Here is a 21,249-nt window from a genome sequence, read left to right as displayed (position 1 = left end):
AAAGTGTCCTTTTTAAATAAAAGATAAAACATACACCAACAAAATTTCATTTAATAATACATAAATGTGCCAGACTTAAAATTTGATATATCTACTAACAGGCTGTCTTCAATTTAATAAGCATTCATTAAGCACCTACCATGTGCCAGGAATTATGCAAGGTACTAGGAATACAAAGGCAAAATTGAATAGTTCCTGACACCAAGGTGCTTACCCTATACTAGAAGGAAACAATATGTTCAGAGATAAATAAATAACAATATATACATATGTATTACATATATAATATATATTTTTAAATACAAGGTAATTACTAGAAAAGGAATAGATGAGGTGGAGCACTAAGAACTGAGAGAACCAAGAAGACTTTGTTTGGTAAGTAGCACTTGATCTAAGCCTTAAAAGGACTAGAGGCTTCCAACATAGGGGTGAGGAAGAGAATTTCAAGCAAAAGATATAGTTCTTCTCAAGGAACTCAATGTTAATGGGGGAGACAATAGGAAAATAACTAGGTAAAACAAAATACATACAGGATAAATTGGGGATAATCTCAGAGAGAAGGGACTAAGATTCAGAAGGACTGGAAAAGACTTTTTTTGGGACTATAACTGTTATACGGTTTAATATGTTGGTACTAAGCAATAATACTAAAAAACTGTAGCTAAATTTTTATCTTGATAAAGACAAATGACATTTATCAAATCTTCCCAACAGATTGGATTTTTTATTTCTTTTGTAAAATATGTGGAAAAGGCTTCTTGAAGAAGGTAATAATAATACCTAGCATTTACATAGAATTTTAAGGTTTGCAAAGCACTTTGCAAATATCTCATTTGATGTCCATAATAACTCTTCAAAGTACGTTTCCCATTTTCAGAAGAGAAAATGGAGGCAAAAAGAGGTTTAGTTACTTGTCTGGGGTCACATAGCTAGTAAGTACTTTAGGCTGGATTTGAACTCATGTCTTCCTGATTCGCAGGTGCAGAATTCTATTCACTGTGCTAGATCAGAGCCAAAAAAGGTGTGATTTAGCAGATACCTGAAGGAAGCCAGAGAAAGCAGGCAGTGGAGGATAAGGAGGAAGAGAGTTCCAGCCATGGAGGCTAGTGGTAAAAATATATGGAGTCTGAGATGCAATGATTGAGTGACAGGAACAGTAAAAGGGCCAGTGTCACATGGTTTATAGAGGATGAAGTAGAGGGGAGGAGAGGGAAGGTGGTAAGAAAACTGGAGGTTTTTTTGAGTATGGAGGAGACATGGCATGTTTGTAAGTAGTAGGGAAGTAGACAATTGACAGGGAAGACATTAGTGATGGAGTAGGGATGGCGGAGGGAGCAATATGCTAGAGAAGATGGTATGAAATAGGATCACATGTGCACGTAGAGAGATTCATCTCAGCAAAGAAAAGGCCACCCTCTTCATGTAAGAAAAGAATGCAGGCCATGATAGTCATGGGAAGCATCTTAGTGACGTAAAACAAGGTAGATGGATTAAGAGAAGGCACTCAGTGAATGGCTTCAATTTTTCAGTGAAATACAAAGCAAGATTTAAGATGAAAGGCTTAGGGGAGCGGGAGTTATGGGAAGTTTAAGGAGGAAATGAAAAGTTTTGAAAAAGTCATTGTGCTGAGTGGGATGGTGGATGGATTAGTTGAGACATGAAAGGATTGCCTTGCCACAGTGAGGGTTATGTAACATAAACTTGTAGTGGACTCAGTCATCATGGTTTCATGATTTTCTTCAGCTTCATTCAGCAGCACACTAGCAGGAGTGAAGATCGTATGTTACAGAAATAATCCAAGTTTGAGGTTTGAAAGAAAGAAGATCTTTTGTAGGATAAAGGGGCAGAGAGTTGACAGAAGAGACAGTGGTTTGAATTGGTTTAACATTGGGTCAAGATAGGGAAGAGAGAGAATTTAGCCTGTGCAGGTGTGATAACCTGGGACAGGACTCAGATATGGTAGTCGCAATTAAGGATGAAAAAGAGGGGTTGGAGTTGCAAACTCCAAAGGGAGAGGAGGAATGACAAAAGATTATGAAAGATAAAGGAATTTCCAAGGTCATGAATATGAATATCAAATCATGAGTAATGAGTTTAGGTAGGTTATCAGTATCCATAGGAATGCATCACATAAAATAATATTGAGGATCTGTAATGAGGTAGGAAGCCACCTCAATAAATTTCAGAGGTAGGCTTATTAGATAGTACAAAATATTTCACGGATGTGGTCTGGGATTCAGCTTTGTGGGCTGTTTGGCTTTACTTACTGCATCTCTTTATGGTGAACTTTATTTATGGACCATTCCTCTAGTTAACTCATTACCAGTTGAATGGAGAGGTAGAACAGGGGATGGAGAAACAGGTTTGAAACAATGGCAACTGGAGTTCAGAATCACCAGGATAGGGAGGAGAATGAAGGGGTAGGAGTAAGAATATTAATTGTTGAGGTAGGTTATCATTGTCTAAAGGGAGTTAGCCTTGGGTGGGGGCAAGGCAAATCTAGTGGAGCTGCAGGTAACTAGAGAGAGGTGCCTGGAGCATGGTGGAATAGCTACCTCAGGGAGGAAAGTTCAGGCAAAGCACCCCTTTAGAGATGTAGTTGGCTAGAGAGGGTTTCTATCTGGTTTCCTCCTTCCAATACATTTTTATTTCTATTAGACTTTAGTAGTCTAATCTGATGCACAACAAAGTACCTGCATGTGCTAAGACTTCAACGTAAGGCTACTTGCTTCAATACCTTAAGAATTCATGATATGATCTGAGTGGGAACTGCTTCTCCTAAAGCAAATTAAACTATTTATGAAAGACTGAGCAGGTCTGATGAATTGTTAAAGCAGAAAAAATTCATCATCTGGTGGTCAGTCCTCTGGTGATGAACCTTTACAAACGCACTAAAATGTAGTTTGTCACTGGGTGCCCTAGAACTTACCTGAAGCTAAACCATTCAAGTAGGATATACTTCATAGAAAACAGTGTCACCTCCACATCATGATGAGGGTTTTAGTGGAGAACAAAGTAATGATACTGTATTTTTAAAAGTAAACACACTAGAATTTACAGTTAAATCGAGTTGCTATCCTTCACAATAGTCATTTGGAAAACTATACTGTCATTTTGATGATACAATTATCATTCGAAACATCTGTGGAACTCTTGTCTTAGAACTGTATTCAAAAAAATCAGTTTATGATCTGGGTAAGGTAATCAAAATTTAGGTACTACTAATTTACAATGCAAATGGCATTGTCCAATACTGTTTACCACACTTGGCTTTTTCAACAATCAAATCTACCCTCAACAGAAAGTCCTTAATGAGAATAGTCAGAAATGGACCACAGTATTTGAAAGCTAATTCCAAAAGAGGAACATTCTGACCAATGGCTATTTTATTGAAAACGTGAATAGTCTCCTAAGATAATGAGACTGAAGGAGACATTACTCATTTTCATGTTTAATTTCTGATTTATTTGTTAATATTAATAACTAGTTCTGGATATGAGTAAAATCATGTGTAAAAATCAGCTGGGAAAATGATTTTGTAAATTTCAAAACAAATTAATTTTAAAGTCAATCAAAGCCTAAAGTCAAAATCTGTCAATAGAAGGAACGTTCTAAACATGTGGTCTACTTCTACGGATAGACGTTCCATTTTGTTGTTGTTATTGTTCAGTCACATCCAACTTTTGGTGACCTGTGGACCATACTGTTCATGGGGTTTTCTAGGCAAAGAGAATGGAATGGTTTGCCGCTTCTCCAGGGGATTAAGGCAAACAAAAGTTAAGTGAGTTGCTCAGCGTCACACAACTAGTAAGTGTCTGAGGCTGGATTTGAACTCAGGTTTTCCTGACTCCAGACCCACTATATACACTGAGCTACTTATCTGCCTCCAATTTTTGGTCAATGCTAAAGACAGAAAAATCCCAAACTTGGGTCTTATAAATCTTTAATATCTTTGGTAGTCATCTTGCGTTCTGTTGTATTCTCCAAGCCAATAGCCAACACTACATAGCACAAAGGAGAAGAGCAGTTTTCAAATTGTATTCTATAACATTCCAAGAGTTTCACAAGGATAATACCTATTGTCACCTCCCTGTAAAAAGGTGGCTGTAGCAAACAATCTATAGGATCTACCACAAAGACTTGTGTTGACACTATGTCAAGAACTGGGACTTCTAGGGTATAAAATATAATACAAAGGCTTCTGTAATCTAAAAAGCTTTGAAAACCTTTCTTGAAGATTTCTGGTTGTTTTCCTTTACACTGTAGTTCTTAAGGATATTAGATATTATCCCTAAATGAATAATGGCATAGTGTAAGATGATTACAAAAATTACTAACCATGGAACTTTGGTTACTGTTTTCTGCTATCAAGACTTCAAACATCTTGGGCTACTTCTTCTTGAGAGAGATATTATGTTTTTTTAAGGCAGAAACATGCTTTGATAACTGCTCTCTTAATGGGCCAGAGTTAGATACTTCTTCAGAGCTGTAAAATAGAATAGAGAAAAATTATCAATTGTCACATTAACGATCACTTACAGAATGAGACCTGAAATTTTTAAAGGGCCCCATAACTAAGTGCAAGCTTCTAAAGTAGTAATAATCAAATATACCTTAAGTCTTGGGTTTATAAGGGGAACATGTGCATTACTAGATTACTTTGTTGCAATCAAAATATGTGTCTTTGGAAGGTTGTCTTTATAGCTTAATCCTCCATCAGCATATAATCTGAAAGAGATTAGTTTATTTTCTTACCAAATCTCTTTAATTAAGAATATTATATTTATTTTAAGAGTGTAAACACAAAAGTATTAACTAGTATTATAGCACTATATTTGGAAAAGCTAAAAATCACACCAAGATCAAAATAATAGAAACACCAGAGGATAATGATGTAACGTCCTATTTATCAATGTCATCTTTAGCTGTACATATTGGTCATTACTTACTCTGACTCTAGTATCCTCTCACAATGCTTAAGTAGACATTTTTTAAAATTCATTTTGACTTCTTAACTCAGTGTCAAACCCATCCTGGGAAAGTGTTTCATAGCTCTGGTCCTTCTCAGTAGTTTTCCATTGCCGAATCCTTGCATACAGCATTTCACAACGGTAAGCTGTTCCTGTTGGAACAATGGTCTCCAAAGTGGAGGTTAGAATCCCCTGGAGCTTTCCTCATTTCCTCCATGGACGTACCAACAGTGTTTCGAACAGAAGATGTGGAGTGTAAGACCAACAACACCACACACAGGAGGGCTACTAGCACAGGTTCTTTGATCTGCTTTTCTAAGGAAAGCAACTTTACGGGGTTTACAATCTCACTTTAATCAAACATACATATATCCTTCACTTAGGTCAGGGGAAAAGTTGGCACCCTGACTTTCAGAACAAATACAACAGAATTACAGAGAAGTATAAAACAGAGCAAATAACACAAATCAACAAGACAGGCTCTAGCTGTCTGACCAAAGCTATACATACATAGTTACCAAGAGAGAGAAGTACCAACATCTAGGTTTTTTCAAAGCCAGGGGCCCTCCTTAAGGCTATATATATATATGTATATGTATATATATATATGTATATATATTATATATATATATAATATATATATATATATACACACTTCTTGAGGGTCAAGTGCTTCACCTCTGGGGTATTCAACATCCTTGTGACCTAAATAGCAAAAGGGTGTGGGCCTTCCTACCAATAAAGGGCAAGACTCAATCAAAGGCACTTGATTGCCTTAGTGCTGAGAAGCACTCCAAAACACAAGGCAACAAAAAAGTCCCACTTTGCTGGCCATTACAAGGGATTAATTCCTAGGGGCATATGATCAAACAACTGGAGAGTGGGAAAATGAGTAGCATCTCATCCTTACCTAAACAGTCAAAACTGAGCTTGTCTCAAAAACAACCATCCCTTACGGCTCAATATTCTCCTTCCTTCTGTTGTACAACTCCCAACCTCCTTTCTGCTTCTAAAACAGTGCTTGTTCCTCAGGGCTCCCGGCCCCTTAGCAGTTATCTGCACAAGTAGCATTGATAAAAGATAACTCCCTTCCTCCTCTACCCCATAACATTGGACTATGTAGATGCCCTTGGAAGAAGGGCTCCTGGAGCTACTGTACCTGCAGGCCACATATTGTCCTCCATCCCTCAACTCATGCCCAACTCCCCTCACCCTCAACAAGCTCCCACTGATGCTTCATACACCTAGTTTTTTGAACTATAAAAAGATAAGCCTGGGCTCAGGGAGGGTTGTCAAATCTTTTCCTGAGATCCAACTGCCTGTATATCACTTCCTTCAGTTTTTGACTCAGTGACTAGGAAGAAGAGTGGTGTTATAATATTCTTTAATTCTTACATTATGTTTAAACTTTAATATAGCAAAGTTTTAATTTGACATTACAGTTTACAAGTGCTTGTTGTATTTATAAAAAGAGAAAACAGCCTGAAGCTGACTAGACTAAAGCCTATAATAAACGGTTATTTTCTGTATCACAGATATTAATACAGTAAAGTTTTCCTCCAAAACCACTACTCCTCCTCCAAATTTTTTCACTTAATGTCCAAGGCCCTCCACCTTTGCAGTTACCAGATTCTCATTATCTTGGTAATCACTTTTGACTCCTTACTTCCCTCAACCCACATACCAAATCAGTTACTAAGTCTTGGCAATTCTATCTCCATGACTACCCTCCTATCACGTTGGCAGCTAGGTGGCCCAATGGACAGAGTGCTGGGCCTGGAGTCAAGAAAATTTGAGTTCAATCTGGCCTCAGACCTTACTATCAGTGTGACCTAGGTAAGTCACTTAAACCTGTTTTGTTTCAGTTGCCCCATCAATAAAATGGGGGATAATATAGCACTCACCTCCCAGGGTTGTTGTGAGGATCATATGAGATAATAACTGTAAAGCACTTAGCATAGATGCTTCACACACAGTAAAGACTATATAAATGTTAGCTATGAGTATTAGCTTTTGCTATTATTTCCTTCTCTCTATTTGCACAGCAACCACCCAAGTTCAGGCCCTCATCATTTCTCAATTGGACTATCACAATAGCTTCTTACAAATATCTCCCTTCCTTGAGGCGATTTGAATCCCTAACTCAGGTCTCTGCTTTCCCATCCTCCATAGCAAATCACTTCAGGAGGAAGAGAAGATTTGCCTTGTTCAAGGAAGGGGACAATTGAAATTAGATAATATAAATTTGTGGTTAGTCTGGTCAATGACCCTGAAGAGAATAACGCAGGTGGATGGTGGGAATATTCCAGGACAGAGCTCGGCAAGATGTGATAGGCAACAGGAGAAAGGGACAAAGGGATTGAGGATAAAGGATGGTGTGCAGTTAGGTGGATTCACCAAAAGACTGAGACAGATAGGGAAGAGAGTATAGTCATTGCAAAGGTAATGGCCTAGAAAGAACTGAGGATGGAGGGAATGGTAATTAGGATGAAAGAAAAGGATAAGGGGTGGTGAGTCACAGGGAAGATGGAATAATAAAAGATGATTAGATCAAGAATTTAGGAGTTCATAAACTTGGAACTGGAAAAACTATTGGGTGAAGGCAAGATCAGGGTATGCCCATCTCTTGTGTATGTGTGGTCAAGTGGAAGAGAAACTGATTGAGGGCCTTTAGGATATTTGAGGGAGTATCAATATGAACAGAGAACATATCCTAGTATAAGAAAGGAGATGGGGAGGAAAGAAAGAGAGTCATGCAATGAACTCAATGAGAAAGGAAGGAAAACGTCCTGGGAGGTTATAGATAATAGCTATCAAGATTTAGATAGGATGACAAATTTGAGTAGTGTGAACTTCAAAAGAGGTTAGTTAAGGCGGTTACAAGAAGGTATAAAAGTGGTACTAGGAAACAAGGAGTATTCCAACTCCTGAATCATGATCAATGAGTTAGAGAGTATTAGAGAAATAGCAGTCAGTAATGGAAAAGGTGGCAGGGGAATGAGTTGTCAAGAGGGGTGTTATTTTTCTTTGAAGAACAGAAGATGGAAGGAGTGAAAAAGGAAGAGGTTTAAGATGAAAGGAAGTTTTGTCAATTGCTGAGCAAGCAATCCTGGGAGTTTGGTATTATTTGGATAGGTTGAGAATAAAGAGATGGGGGTATGCTAATAATTTAAATGGAGTTTTTGAACAGAGATATTAAGTTATTTAACCACAAATATAGAAATGGTAAAAAAAATTTATAATTAAGATTTTTTATTTTTAGTTTACAACACTCAGTTCCACATAACTTTGAGTTCCAGATTTTCTTTTCCCCCTACCCCCGCTCCCTCCCCAAGACAGCATGGAATCTGATATATCTTCTACAGATAACTTCACATTGAATATTTACACAATAGTCAAGTTGCAAAGAAGAATTATGACCAATGGAATGAATCAAGAGAAAGAAGAAACCAAACTAAAAAAAAAACAAAAAACAAAGACAAAAACAAAAGGGAAAAAAAGGGGGAAAGAAAAAAAAGGCAAACATAAAGTGTGCCTCAATCTGCATTCAGACTGCATAGTTCTTTCTCTGGATGTAGACAGCCCTCTCCATCATGAGTCGTCTTTGCACCTTGCATTGCTGAGAAGAGCAAAGTCTATCAGGGTTAGTCATCACAGAATCCATATATCTGTGGTTGTATAATGTTCTCCTGGTTCTGCTCCCCTCGCTCAGCATTATATCATGTATGTTTTTCCAGGATACTATGAAGTCGGTATCATCCCCATTTCTTAATGCACAATAGTATTCCCTTACCTTCATATACCACAACTTGTTCAGCCATTCCCCAATTGATGGGCATCCCCTTGATGTTCAATTCTTTGCTACTACAAAAAGAGCCGCTATAAATACTTTTGTACATATGGGTCCTTTCCCACTTGTGTGATCTCTTTGGGATACAACCCTAGAGGTGGTATTGCTGGGGCAAAAGGGTATGAACGTTTTTATAGCCTTTTGGGCATAGTTCCAAATTGCTCTCCAGAATGGCTGGATCAGCCATGTACACCAGCAATGTAACAATGTTCCAATTTTCCCCCATCCTCTCCAGCATTGATCATTTTCCTGTTTTGTCATTTTAGCCAATCTGACAGGAGAGATGTGGTATCTAAGAGTTGTTTTGATTTGCATTTCTCTAATCAGTAGTGATTTCAAGCATTTTTTCATATGCCTATAGATATCTTTAATTTCTTCCTCTGAAAACTGCCTGTTCATATCCTTTGACCATTTCTCAATTGGGGAATGACTTCTATTCCTATAAATTTGGCTCAGTTCCCTGTATATTTTAGAGATGAGGCCTTTCTCAGAGACACTAGTTGTAAAGATTTCTCCCAATTTTCTGCTTCCCTCCTAATCTTTGTTGCATTGGCTTTTTTTTACACAAAAACATTTTAACATAATCAAAATTATCTATTTTGCATTTTGTAATGCGATCTCTTGTTATATCATGAATTCTTTTCTTTTCCATATATCTGATAGGTAAACTATTCCTTGCTCTCCCAAACCGCTTATAGTATCAGCCTTTATTTCTAAATCATGAACGCATTTTGACTTTATTTTGGTATATGGTGTAAGATACCGGTCTATGCCCAGTTTCTGCCCTACCATTTTCCAATTTTCCCTGCAGTTTTTGTGAAATAGTGAATTCTTAGCCCAGAAGATGGCCAGGAGAAATTGGAATATGATATTCCGAAGGACAAAGGAGCTGGGACTACAACCAAGGATCAAATACCCAGCAAAATTAAGCATAATTTTTCAGGCAAGGACATGGTCATTCAATGAAATAAGGGAATTCCAGACCTTCCTGATGAAAAGGCAGAACTCAATGGAAAATTTGATCTTCAAATACAAAACTCAAGAGAGACAAAAAGGTAAACAGGGGAGAAAACACCCACAAACCTTATTAATAAATAAGGGCAAATTATTTACATCTTTATATAGGATTATATCATCTTATGTATGATATATATGTATATATATATATATACGTCAATCTTGAAAGGGATACACATAGACTGTGGACATCTGTATAAAATAACTGATGTAAGGATAAAAACCATAATTAAGAGATGTAAAGGGAGGGTTCTGGGAGAAGAGGTAAGGAGGTAGTAGGAAAGGGTAAATTACATCAAATGAAGAGGCACAAAAAACATTATAGTAGAGGGAAAGAAGGGAGGGAGAAGAGTAGTATTTGAGCTTTATTCTCATCGGATTTGGTCCAAGAAGGGAATAACATACCCTGATAAGTATAGAAGTCGATCTTGTCCTACAGGTAGTAGGAGGGGAAAGGGGGAAAAAAGGGGGGGGGTGGTCAGAAGGGAGGGAAGAAGTGGCAAATGGAAAATGTATGATAAGGGAGGGGAATCAAGAGGGAGGATAAACTGAGGAAGGCGGTGGTCAAAAACAAAACTTTACTGAGGAGTGGAAGGAGAAAGGGAGAAATAAAAGCATAAATGCGGGAAATAGGATGGGAAAAAGATACAGATAGTAATCATAACTGTGAATGTGAATGGAATAAAATGGGGATGACACAGTGGATAGCAGAATGGATTAAAAAACATAATCCTACAATATGCTGTTTACAAGAAACACATTTGAAACGGGGATACACAAAGGGGAACAGTAAAAGGCTGGAGTAAAATATATTGTGCTTCAGCTAAAGTAAAAAAGCAGGGGTAGCAATCCTAATCTCAGGCAAAGCAAAAGTAAAGACAGATCTAATTAAAAGAGATAAGGAAGGACACTACACCCTGCTAAAAGGCACCATAAACAATGAAGCAATATCATTGTTTAAAATATATGCACCAAGTGCTTAGAGGAGAGATTAAGGGAGTTACAGGAAGAGAGAGACAGCAAAACTATAATATTGGGAGACCTCAACCTCCTCCTCACTGAACTTGATAAATCTAACTCAAAAAAATAAGAAAGAAGGAGGTGAACAGAATTTTAGAAAAGGCAGATATGATAGACCTCTGGAGAAAACTGAATGGGGATAAAAAGGAATATACTTTCTTCTCAGCAGTACATGGCACATACTCAAAACACTGACCATGTACTAGGGCAAAAACCTCACAATCCAGTGCACAAAGGCAGAAGTACTCAAACATATTTTTCAGATCACAATGCAAAAAAAATTATTTGTAATAAAGAACCATGGAAAAATAAGATAAAAATTAATTGGAAACTAAATAATCTAATTCTAAAGAATGAGTGGGCCAAGAAACAAATCAGAGAAACAATTAATAACTTCATTCAAGAAAACGACAATAATAAGACAACATACCAAAACTTATGGGATGCAGCAAAAGCAGTTCTTAAGGAAAGTTTTATATTTCTAAATGCTTACATGAATAAAATAGAGAAAAAGGAGATCAATGAATTGGGCATGTAACTGAAAAAGCTAGAAAAAGAATAAATTGAAAATCCCTACCTAAATATCAAATTAGAGATACTGAAAATCAAAGGAGAGATTAATAAAATTGAAATTAAGAAAACTACTGAATTAATAAATGAAACAAAGAGCTGGTTTTATGAAAAACTGATAAACCTTTGGTCAATTTGATTAAAAAAAAGGAAGAAGAAAATCAAATTACCAGTATCAAAAATGAAAAGGGTGAACTTGTCTCCAATGAAGAGGAAATTAAAACATAATAAGGAATTTTTGCACAACTGTATGCCCATAAATTTGACAACCTTATTGATATGGATAAATATCTACAAAAATATAAGTTGCCCAGGTTAACAGAAGAGGAAGCAAAATTCCTCAATAACCCCATCTCAGAAAAAGAAATTGAGCAAGCCATCAATGAACTTCCTAGGAAAAAATCTCCAGGGCCAGATGGTTTTACATGTGAATTTTATCAAACATTTAAAGAACAATTAATTCCTATACTTTATAGACTATTTGGGAAAATAGGTGAAGAAGGAGTCCTACCAAATTCCTTTTATGACACAAGTATGGTACTAATATCTAAACCAGGAAGAGTCAAAACAGAAAAAGAAAATTATAGACCAATTTCCCTAATGAATATTGATGCAAGAGCAGAGCCAAGATGGTGGCCAGAAAGCAGGGACTAGCGTGAGCTCCCCGCCAAGCCCCTCTAAAAACCTATAAAAATGGCTCTGAACCAATTCTAAAACTGCAGAACCCAGAAAATAGCGGAGGGAAACAGGGCTCCTGCCCAGGACAGCTTGGATGGTCTCTGGGTGAGGTCTATCCTGCACGGAGCTGGGAGCGGAGCGGACCAGAGCCCAGTGTGTGCTGCGCGGACCAACCAGGAGCCGGGTGGAGCATGCCCTAGCGCCCTGAATCAGTGAACTGCAGCAGTTACCAGACTTCTCAACCCAAACACCAAAGACAACAGAGAAAGTTAGTGGGAAAAGCTGCTGGGGACAGGGGGATAGAGTTTGCGTTCAGCCACTGCCCTGGGGGCAGCGAAGGTGGGGCAGCTACAAAACTACAGCTGCAGTTGCTTCTGGCCCCAGGCCCACCTGGTGGGAGGAATTAAGTGACAGATCAGAGCAGGAGTGAAGAGCCTGCTGAAGATCTAAGTCCAGTCCGGTTTGGGGGTTCTTGGGGAAGGAGGAGTGCTGGTGTGGCAGAGCTGGCTGTAATAGCTCTAAAATCAACAGCGCATCCCCTCAAGCTTGGAATATAGTATTCGTCACTCTACAAGCAGTCATACCCTGCTGAAAAACTCAAGGGTCAAGTAACTTGGCTGGGAACATGGCCACGCAGCGAGAACGCACCCAGATTCAGTCTCAGACTTTGGAATCTTTCTTTGGTGACAAAGAACATCAAAACATACAGCCAGAAGAAGTCAACAAACTCAAAGAGCCTACAACAAAAGCCTCCAAGAAAAACATGAACTGGTCTCAGGCCATGGAAAGGCTCAAAAAGGATTTGGAAAAGCAAGTTAGAGAAGTAGAGAAAAATTGGGAAGAGAAATGAGAAGGATGCAAGAAAACCATGAAAAACAAGTCAATGACTTGCTAAAGGAGACCAAAAAAAATACTGAAAATATACTGAAGAAAACAACACCTTAAAAATAGACTAACTCAAATGGCAAAAGAGCTCCAAAAAGCCAAGGAGGAGAAGAATGCCTTGAAAGGCAGAATTAGCCAAGTGGAAAAGGAGGTCCAAAAGACCACTGAAGAAAATGCCACCTTAAAAATTAGATTGGAGGAAGTGGAAGCTATTGACTTTATGAGAAATCAAGATATTATAAAACAGAACCAAAGGAATGAAAATGTGGAAGACAGTGTGAAGTATCTCACTGGAAAAACCACTGACCTGGAAAATAGATCCAGGAGAGAGAATTTAAAAATTATTGGACTACCTGAAAGCCATGATCAAAAAAAGAGCCTAGATATCTTGCAAGAAATTATCAAGGAGAATTGCCCTGATATTCTAGAGCCAGAGGGTAAAATAGGAATTGAAAGAATCCACAGATCACCTCCTCAAAAAGATCCCAAAAAGAAAACTCCTAGGAATATTGTCACTAAATTTCAGAGCTCCCAGGTCAAGGAAAATACTGCAAGCAGCCAGAAAGAAACAATTTGAGTATTGTGGAAAAACAATCAGGATAACACAGGATCTAGCAGCTTCCACATTAAGGGACCGAAGGGCTTGGAATACAATATTCTGGAGGTCAATGGAGCTAGGATTAAAACCAAGAATCACCTACCTAACCAGCAAAACTGAGTATCATGCTCCAAGGCAAAATATGGATTTTCAAAAATAGAGGACTTTCAAGCTTTCTCAGTGAAAAGACCAGAGCTGAATAGAAAATTTGACTTTCAAACACAAGAATCAAGAGAAGCATGAAACGATAAACAGGAAAGAGAAATTGTAAGGGACTTGCTAAAGTTGAACTGTTTTGTTTACATTCCTACATGAAAAGATGGTGTGTATGATTCATGAGACCTCAGTATCATAGTAGCTGAAAGGAATATGTATGTGTGTATATATATATATATATATATATATATATATATATATATGTGTGTGTGTGTGTGTGTGTGTGTGTGTGTGTGTGTGTTGTATACATGGTGTCTATGTATGTATATGTAGGTGTGTATATATATTATAATATATATATATATATATATATTATATATATAATGGAGAGAGAGAGAAAGAGAGAGGCACAGGGTGAGTGAATATGAAGGGATGATATCTAAAAAAGTAAAATCAAATTAAGGGAAAAGAGAAGAATATATTGAGAGAGGGATAAAGGAAGAGATAGTATCATGCTCCAAGGCAAAATATGGACTTTTAATGAATACTGATGCAAAAATTTTAAATAAAATATTAGCCAAAAGACTGCGCGACTTATCCTGAGAATAATGCACTATGACCAGGTAGAATTTATTCTAGGAATGCAAGGCTGGTTCAATGTTAGGAAAACTATCAGCATAATTGATCATATCAACAACAAAAGTAGCAGAAACCATATGATCATCTCAATAGATGCAGAAAAAGCCTTTGACAAAATACAACAACCATTCCTATTAAAAAACACTAGAAAGCATAGGAATAAATGGAGCCTTCCTTAAAATTGTAAATAGCATCTACCTAAACCATCAACAAGCATTATTTGTAATGGAGATAAGCTAGATGCATTCCCAATAAGATCAGGAGTGAAACAAGGATGTTCGTTATCACCCCTACTGTTCAATTTGGTACTAGAAATGTTAGCTGTAGCAATAAAAGAAGAAAAAGAAATTGAAGGAATAAGAATAGGCAAAGAAGAAACTAAATTATCACTTTTTGCAGATGATATGACGATTTACTTAGAGAATCCTAGAGAATCAAGTAAAAAAACTATGTGAAATAATAAACAACTTTAGCAAAGTTGCAGGATATAAAATAAACCCACATAAATCCTCAGCATTCCTATATGTTACTAACAAAACCCAACAGCAAGAGATAGAAAGAGAAATTCCATTCAAATGTACTGTAGACACTATAAAATATTGGGAGTCTATCTGCCAAGACAAACCCAGGGCCTATATGAACTTAATTATGAAACACTTTTCATGTGAATAAAGTGAGATCTAAATAAATGGAAAAAATATCAGTTGCTCATGGTTAGGCCGAGCTAATATAATATAAATGACAATTTTACCTAAATTAATTTATCCAGTGCCACACCAATCGAACTACCAAAAAATTATTTTACAGAGCTGGATAAAATAATAACAAAATTCATCTGGAAGAACAAGAGGTCTAGAATATCTAGGGAATTAATGAAAAGAAATGCTAAGGAAGGTGGCCTAGCTATACCAGATATTAAACTGCACTACAAAGCAGCAGTAATCAAAACTACCTGGTACTGGCTAAGAAACAGAGTGGTGGATCAATGGAATAGGATAGGTACACAAGATGGAGAAGTCAATGACTATAGCAATCTACTCTTTGATAAACCTAAAGAATACAGCTTCTGAGCTAAGAATTTACTATTTCACAAAAACTGCTGGGAAAATTGGAAAATGGTAGGGCAGAAACTGGACATAGGTAAATTTTTTTATAATTCCACATATTTTATTTTGTGATGGGGGGCAGGTATTAGGAAAACATCTTATTTTCTAATGTTACAAAATTTTTTTCTTTTTGACTGAATATTTCATTTGTGTGAAATATTACAGATTATAAATTACCAATAATTAATACCTAAAATGTACAACTCTGTAGTAATGTACCAAAATTAATTGATGAGTATTTTGATTTCTAAATCAATTTTTTGTGAGTTCAGTTAAAGTAAAGCAATTGATTATGGCCATCTCTCTTGGAGAAATGATAAAAATGAATTTCTAGACCCACAAAACTGAAGATCAGACCTTGTAGGATAGTGACAGCATTACGGCAGTTATTGTCATAGGGCCTGGCCTAAAGGAGATCTCTTTACTTATGACTGCTCTGCTCATTCACAAATGAAGAACTAAGAAAATGATGCTAAATTACTTGCGCAAGGTCATACACCAAATGAAAGATAACCAGAACTACAAAACTAGACTTTTATTTCTGCTAGCCAGTCCTAACTCTTAGAGAACCCAATTAAACTTTTTTTACCCAAGGTCATTAGACAAAAATTACATGAATTAAAGAAAAATAATTTTTAAAGTAATAATTTAGTACTGATTTGGGATTGTTGTTGTCTATCAATTTATTTGATTGTACATCTCTTGGCACCTGTGCTCTATAGCATTATAAAAAGAAACAAAAGTTCTACAGAAATAAAATGAGAATTTGGAGGGGATTGATCACTAATATTTACTTTGTATTGGAAAATTATATAAAACAAATGAATGTCACAGAAAAGAAGCAAAGGCTACAATGAAGTTAGTTATATATTTCTTTGGTTTGTCACATCACAGAAGGAAAAAATGCTTGAAGTGGTCCATAATTAATTCTACATATAAAGTTTTTACCAAATAAATATTATAGTTATGTAATTTCTTTCAATTTTTTCCTACTTTCAATTTATTGGCAACCGCCTGATATTCTGACTAAAGTTGTAAATGAAAATTAAATTTTCAGTACTCAGAATTTTATAAGAAAATAGAAAAAAAAACTTGGTATACATATTCACAAACCAAGTAAGAAAGCTGCCACAATTTTTCAACATGGGCTTGAGAGCAAAATTGAATAATTGTACTTAAAAGTAGCCACTGAGAGGGACAATTAGTTGCACCTGCAAAAATAAAATAAATAATAGGGAATCTTTTTAAAAAGCTTTTTTACTTATGGGAAAACTGCTAATTGTGATTATATTTATTAGGCTTTATCAAAACATATACTTTATAACATTTTAAACTAAGTACAGTAAGTTAATGAACAAAATGTTCATTAAACACCCAAAGCAACATCCATTGCATTTTAATGAATCATACATACCTAAAATTCAAGTAATAATACATATCACCGAATATTATAGCTTTTGCCTAAAAATCTTTGACTACTTCACACTTACTGGAAGAAAATAATAAAGGGAAGGTTCCTTTTAGGAGGGATTAGGTTAAAATAGAAGTGATGCAAAAAAAAACCCAATACAAGATTAAAAGTACATAGAGGAAAAAATAAATTCAAAAGGGTGCACAATAAGCAGGACAATTTGGTTTACTACCTTACTAAATTTAATTTTTGCTTCCTTAAAAAAACTACATTATAGAAGTTCATGCTTTCATATACAGTGTTCTTTTTCATTATTCTTGTATGGTATAATGTTTGTGTCTGCTGGTGATTCAGTTCATAATAAAAATAATAGTAAAAAAATACTAATAATTCCCTTTATTTAAAAGGGCAATATGGCATAGTGGATAAGAGTGGTGACCCTGGAATTGGGGAGACCTTGTTCAAATCCCACTCCTTACACTTATAAGCCATGTGTGATCCTGAGCAAGTCACTTAACTTTTATATGCCCCGTCCTGCCAGTAACTCCATTGCACTTATCGATGATTATTAAGTAAATGATCTGTAAAGAGTTCCCACACTGGGAGTTCCCCACACTAAAATTACAGTTTCTTTTCACTTTATAGAATCATAGAATGCTTATTTTCTAAGGATCTCAGTTCACTTAGAAATAATTCATTATCAATGGGCATTCTGGGAAGATGGTGGAATAGGTCAGAAATTCCAGGCTCTCCAGATTTCCTCCACAAACAGACAGAAAATCGCCATGAAATTAACATAAAGCAGCACCCAAGCCTTCTTTGGGGAAGGAAGAGAGGAGCAAGAGGGAAGAAAGAACAAAGTAAAAGGTGGATAGCATAGAATAAATGAAAACTTACAAGGAAGCAAAGAAAAGATGGACAACTGGGCAAAATGCATAGTATTTATATAGGCTTTCTTGAAACAGAAATTTATTGCTTTAAGTTTTGAATCCTCTCTTACATTCTGCTATTCAAATGGCAATGCTTTTTCCCCCTTTTTATTTTGTATTTGTTTCAATATTTAAGTTTACAATGTGTTTCTTTATCTATTGTGTATTAAGTTTAAAATAACAATTTTTAAAAAGAAACAAGTATCCCATTTTAGATGAGGAAACTAAAGCATAGAGATGTTTCATGACATTGAAAGTCCTTCACAACCTGCCTCCTTTCTTCCTTTCCAGTCTTCTCACAGATTACTTTCCTCCACTCATGCTATGATCCAGCTATACTGGCCTAATTACTGTTCCTCACATATGACTCTTTCTTAATGCTGCCTTTGCAATGGCCATCTCCCACTTTTTGGAATGCTCAGTATGCCCCATAAATCTTGAATGTACAGTTGTTTGCATTTCTTCCATTACAAAGCAAGCTACTTGAGGGCATTTTGTATTTCTTTTCCTCCCTACATCTTAAGCAAAGAAATGGGCACATAGTAAGCAAGTAAAAAATGTTTATTTACTGACTCACACTTCACCTCTACCTTTTAGCCTTCGTGGCTTCCTTCAAGATATAGCTCAAATACCATCTTCTGCAGGAAGCCTCTCCCTGTCTCTTTCCTATCCCACCCTAGAGCTTTCCTTCACTGATTACATTCCATTTTGAATGTATATATCTTATAATGTAGGTATTTGCATGTTCTCTCCCCAACAGAATGTCAGCTCCTTGAGGGAAGTGATCATGTTTTTCTGTTCCTTTGTGGCTCTAGTGCTTAGCGAAACACTTGAATTATAAAAGGCACTTAATAAATGCTTGATGATTGACTGACATGACTTATAAGGAGCTGGTAATAGAGCCAAAAAGTGTCTGTCCTACATGAAGATGCCATAGGCAATGATCTACTTCATTTAATTTGATGGACAGAGAAAAGCCTACCTGTCTCAAATATCTCCCTCATCACAGCATTGCCCTTCTATGTAGTTTGAAATGTCCACTGAACCATGCATAGATTAGACAACAAAGGCTGGGTACTCTTTCCAAATGAATGTCTTGTTGTTTAGTCATTTTAATTGTGTCTGAATCTTTGTGACCCCACTTGAAGTTTTCTTGACAAAGATACTGGAGTGGTTTGCCATTCCTTCTCCAGCTCACTTTTCAGATGAGGAAACTGAGGCAAACAGGGTTAAGTAACTTACCCTGGGTCATATAGCTAGTAAGCATCTGAGGCCAGATTTGAATTCATTCTGACTCTAGACACAGCACTCTATCCACTGCGCCACCTAGCTACCCCAAATTAGTGTCTCAGGATGAGTCTATTAGATTAGTTAATTGACACACTGAGCCAGGAAGGTGACACTAAAAAAAAAAAAAAGATTACAGAAAAGATAAAACTGAATTAGGGTAGGGATACCACTGCAGAGGCAACAGGAAATTGTTGGGAAAGAAGAACAGATCTGGGAACTTGTGGAGGAGATGTAGAAGGAAAACTTCTATTTAACAAATTTGCCTTGGGAGGAAAAACTAAAAACCAATTAGAGTTCAATTGTTTAAATACTAGAGCATACTAAATGACACACAGCTAAGTGGTTATTTAACAAGTGGCCAAAACGTATTAACCTGTAGTGATTAAGTGTAAGTGAATAAAGTACTGTTATTAACAACCACCCTTGGTATTTCTAACTGGCTTTATAAAACTGTTTTGGTAGAGACAGCTACTGAAGGCTACAGATATTAATTTACAGATCTTTGCTAGTAATAAAGAAAGATCGTTTCTTATGAAAGGTTGAGCTGGATGCAGAACTGTAGATCAACAGTCAGATGCTCTATTATGAATGTTATGAAACTATAACAAGTTTAAGTCCATTAGACATAGATATATCATATTCTAGCACCCACAATCTCAATTTGGCAGAGAATAATGCAATGAATCATATTATATAACAAATCTGTTTGCAAACAGAATTATAAATGAATATGTGCTTTTTATGTCATACCAAAACTGTAGTTTATGACTAATAGTATATCAATTTTAAAACAGCTTGGAGAAAGCAGCAAGTGGGTTGGTTAGGTTTGAAACACACATAATTATCTCACAAAACACATACATGGATGAGAAAGATTTCCCTCCCCAGGTTCTTTCCACCCCTTATAAAACATGCTATCTTTTAAGATTGTCATTTTTTTTTACCTGATAAAAAAGTGAAAGAAAGACCATTTTATCTCACTGCCTTTGACATCTTCAGTTCAGAAGCCACTACTCCTGATGAAGAAGGAAATTTGGTATATTTCCAGCATTTCCTACATTTTGCATACTATTAATCTAGATTTAGCCTACAATAAAAATACACTTGGGCCATTGTCTAATTTTAAGTTCATGCTGTGGGGCCAATCGATCAACAATCACTTTTGCAAGGCACTGTGCTATATGCTAGAGTTACAAAGAAAATTAAAAAAAAAACCAATCTGTTCCCTTCCAGGAAGTCACATTCTAACATCTAACTTAAATTAAAATCCTTTTAGAAATGTCTTAACTAAATTCCCCTGAACAAGGTCCAAGACTGACCTACTTTACACTAAATTCCACTTAAATAAAATAGTGTTATCAGTTGCTAATGGGCTGGAAGCAGGGCTAAAGGTGAAAGAGCCTACATGAGAGTTAAGTGTAATTAAAATAAATCATTTTATCATTTGTATACTTAAATAAGTTTTGTGAATAGCCACTCATCTACTTAGCCATCCAGAGTAACTTTTGGTGGGTTAATACGGTATGTGAATTTAGAATCATAGAGGAACTCTTAGAGGCCACCTAGTCCAACTTCTGCTTAAGAAAACTGAGGTCCAGAAGAGTGAAGTGATTTGGCCCAGTTCACATAACTATTAAGTGAAAGTTTTTCTAACTATGTCTATAATACTCTATTCACTCTGTTAAGATGTCTCGCTTATTTATTTTATTAAATTAATTATAGGCTTATGTAAGTAAAGTGACTAATAGGTCCATATACTTTGACCCAGAGATTCCATTGCTGGGTTTAGGCCCCAAGGAGGATACGGATAAGAACAAAAAAGTCCCCATATATAGCATACCAAAATATTTATAGTAACACTTTCTGTGATAGCAAAGAATTGGAAATGAAGTAGAAGCCTATCAAATGGGGAATGGCTTATCACTGTGCTGTAAAAAAGATGAATGAAAGTGATGAAACAAAGTATGGAAAAAATCTACATGAACTAATTCAGGATGAAGTAAGTAGAGTCAAGAAAACAATATGCGAAATGACTACAACTTAAATAGAAAGAACAACCACACACAAAAGTGAAAAATTAATGTTGTGAAATTATAAACAACAGGCATAGCTTAGAAAGAAGAGATATGA

The 21,249-nt window shown here is 36.3% G+C and overlaps 1 protein-coding gene across 1 annotated transcript in view; it reads right to left on the bottom strand.

The window, feature by feature from the left end:
• Positions 1–21,249, bottom strand: part of KIZ (kizuna centrosomal protein) — a 228,942-nt gene that overhangs the window by 54,114 nt on the left and 153,579 nt on the right. The window contains 1 exon segment of the mRNA XM_036751962.1: positions 4,339–4,486. Within this exon segment, the coding sequence (XP_036607857.1) occupies positions 4,339–4,486 (148 nt within the window).

This window comes from Trichosurus vulpecula, chromosome 3, assembly GCF_011100635.1.
Source record: "Trichosurus vulpecula isolate mTriVul1 chromosome 3, mTriVul1.pri, whole genome shotgun sequence".
Lineage (NCBI taxonomy): Eukaryota > Metazoa > Chordata > Mammalia > Diprotodontia > Phalangeridae > Trichosurus > Trichosurus vulpecula.
This window is presented reverse-complemented; position numbering and strand designations above follow the sequence as displayed.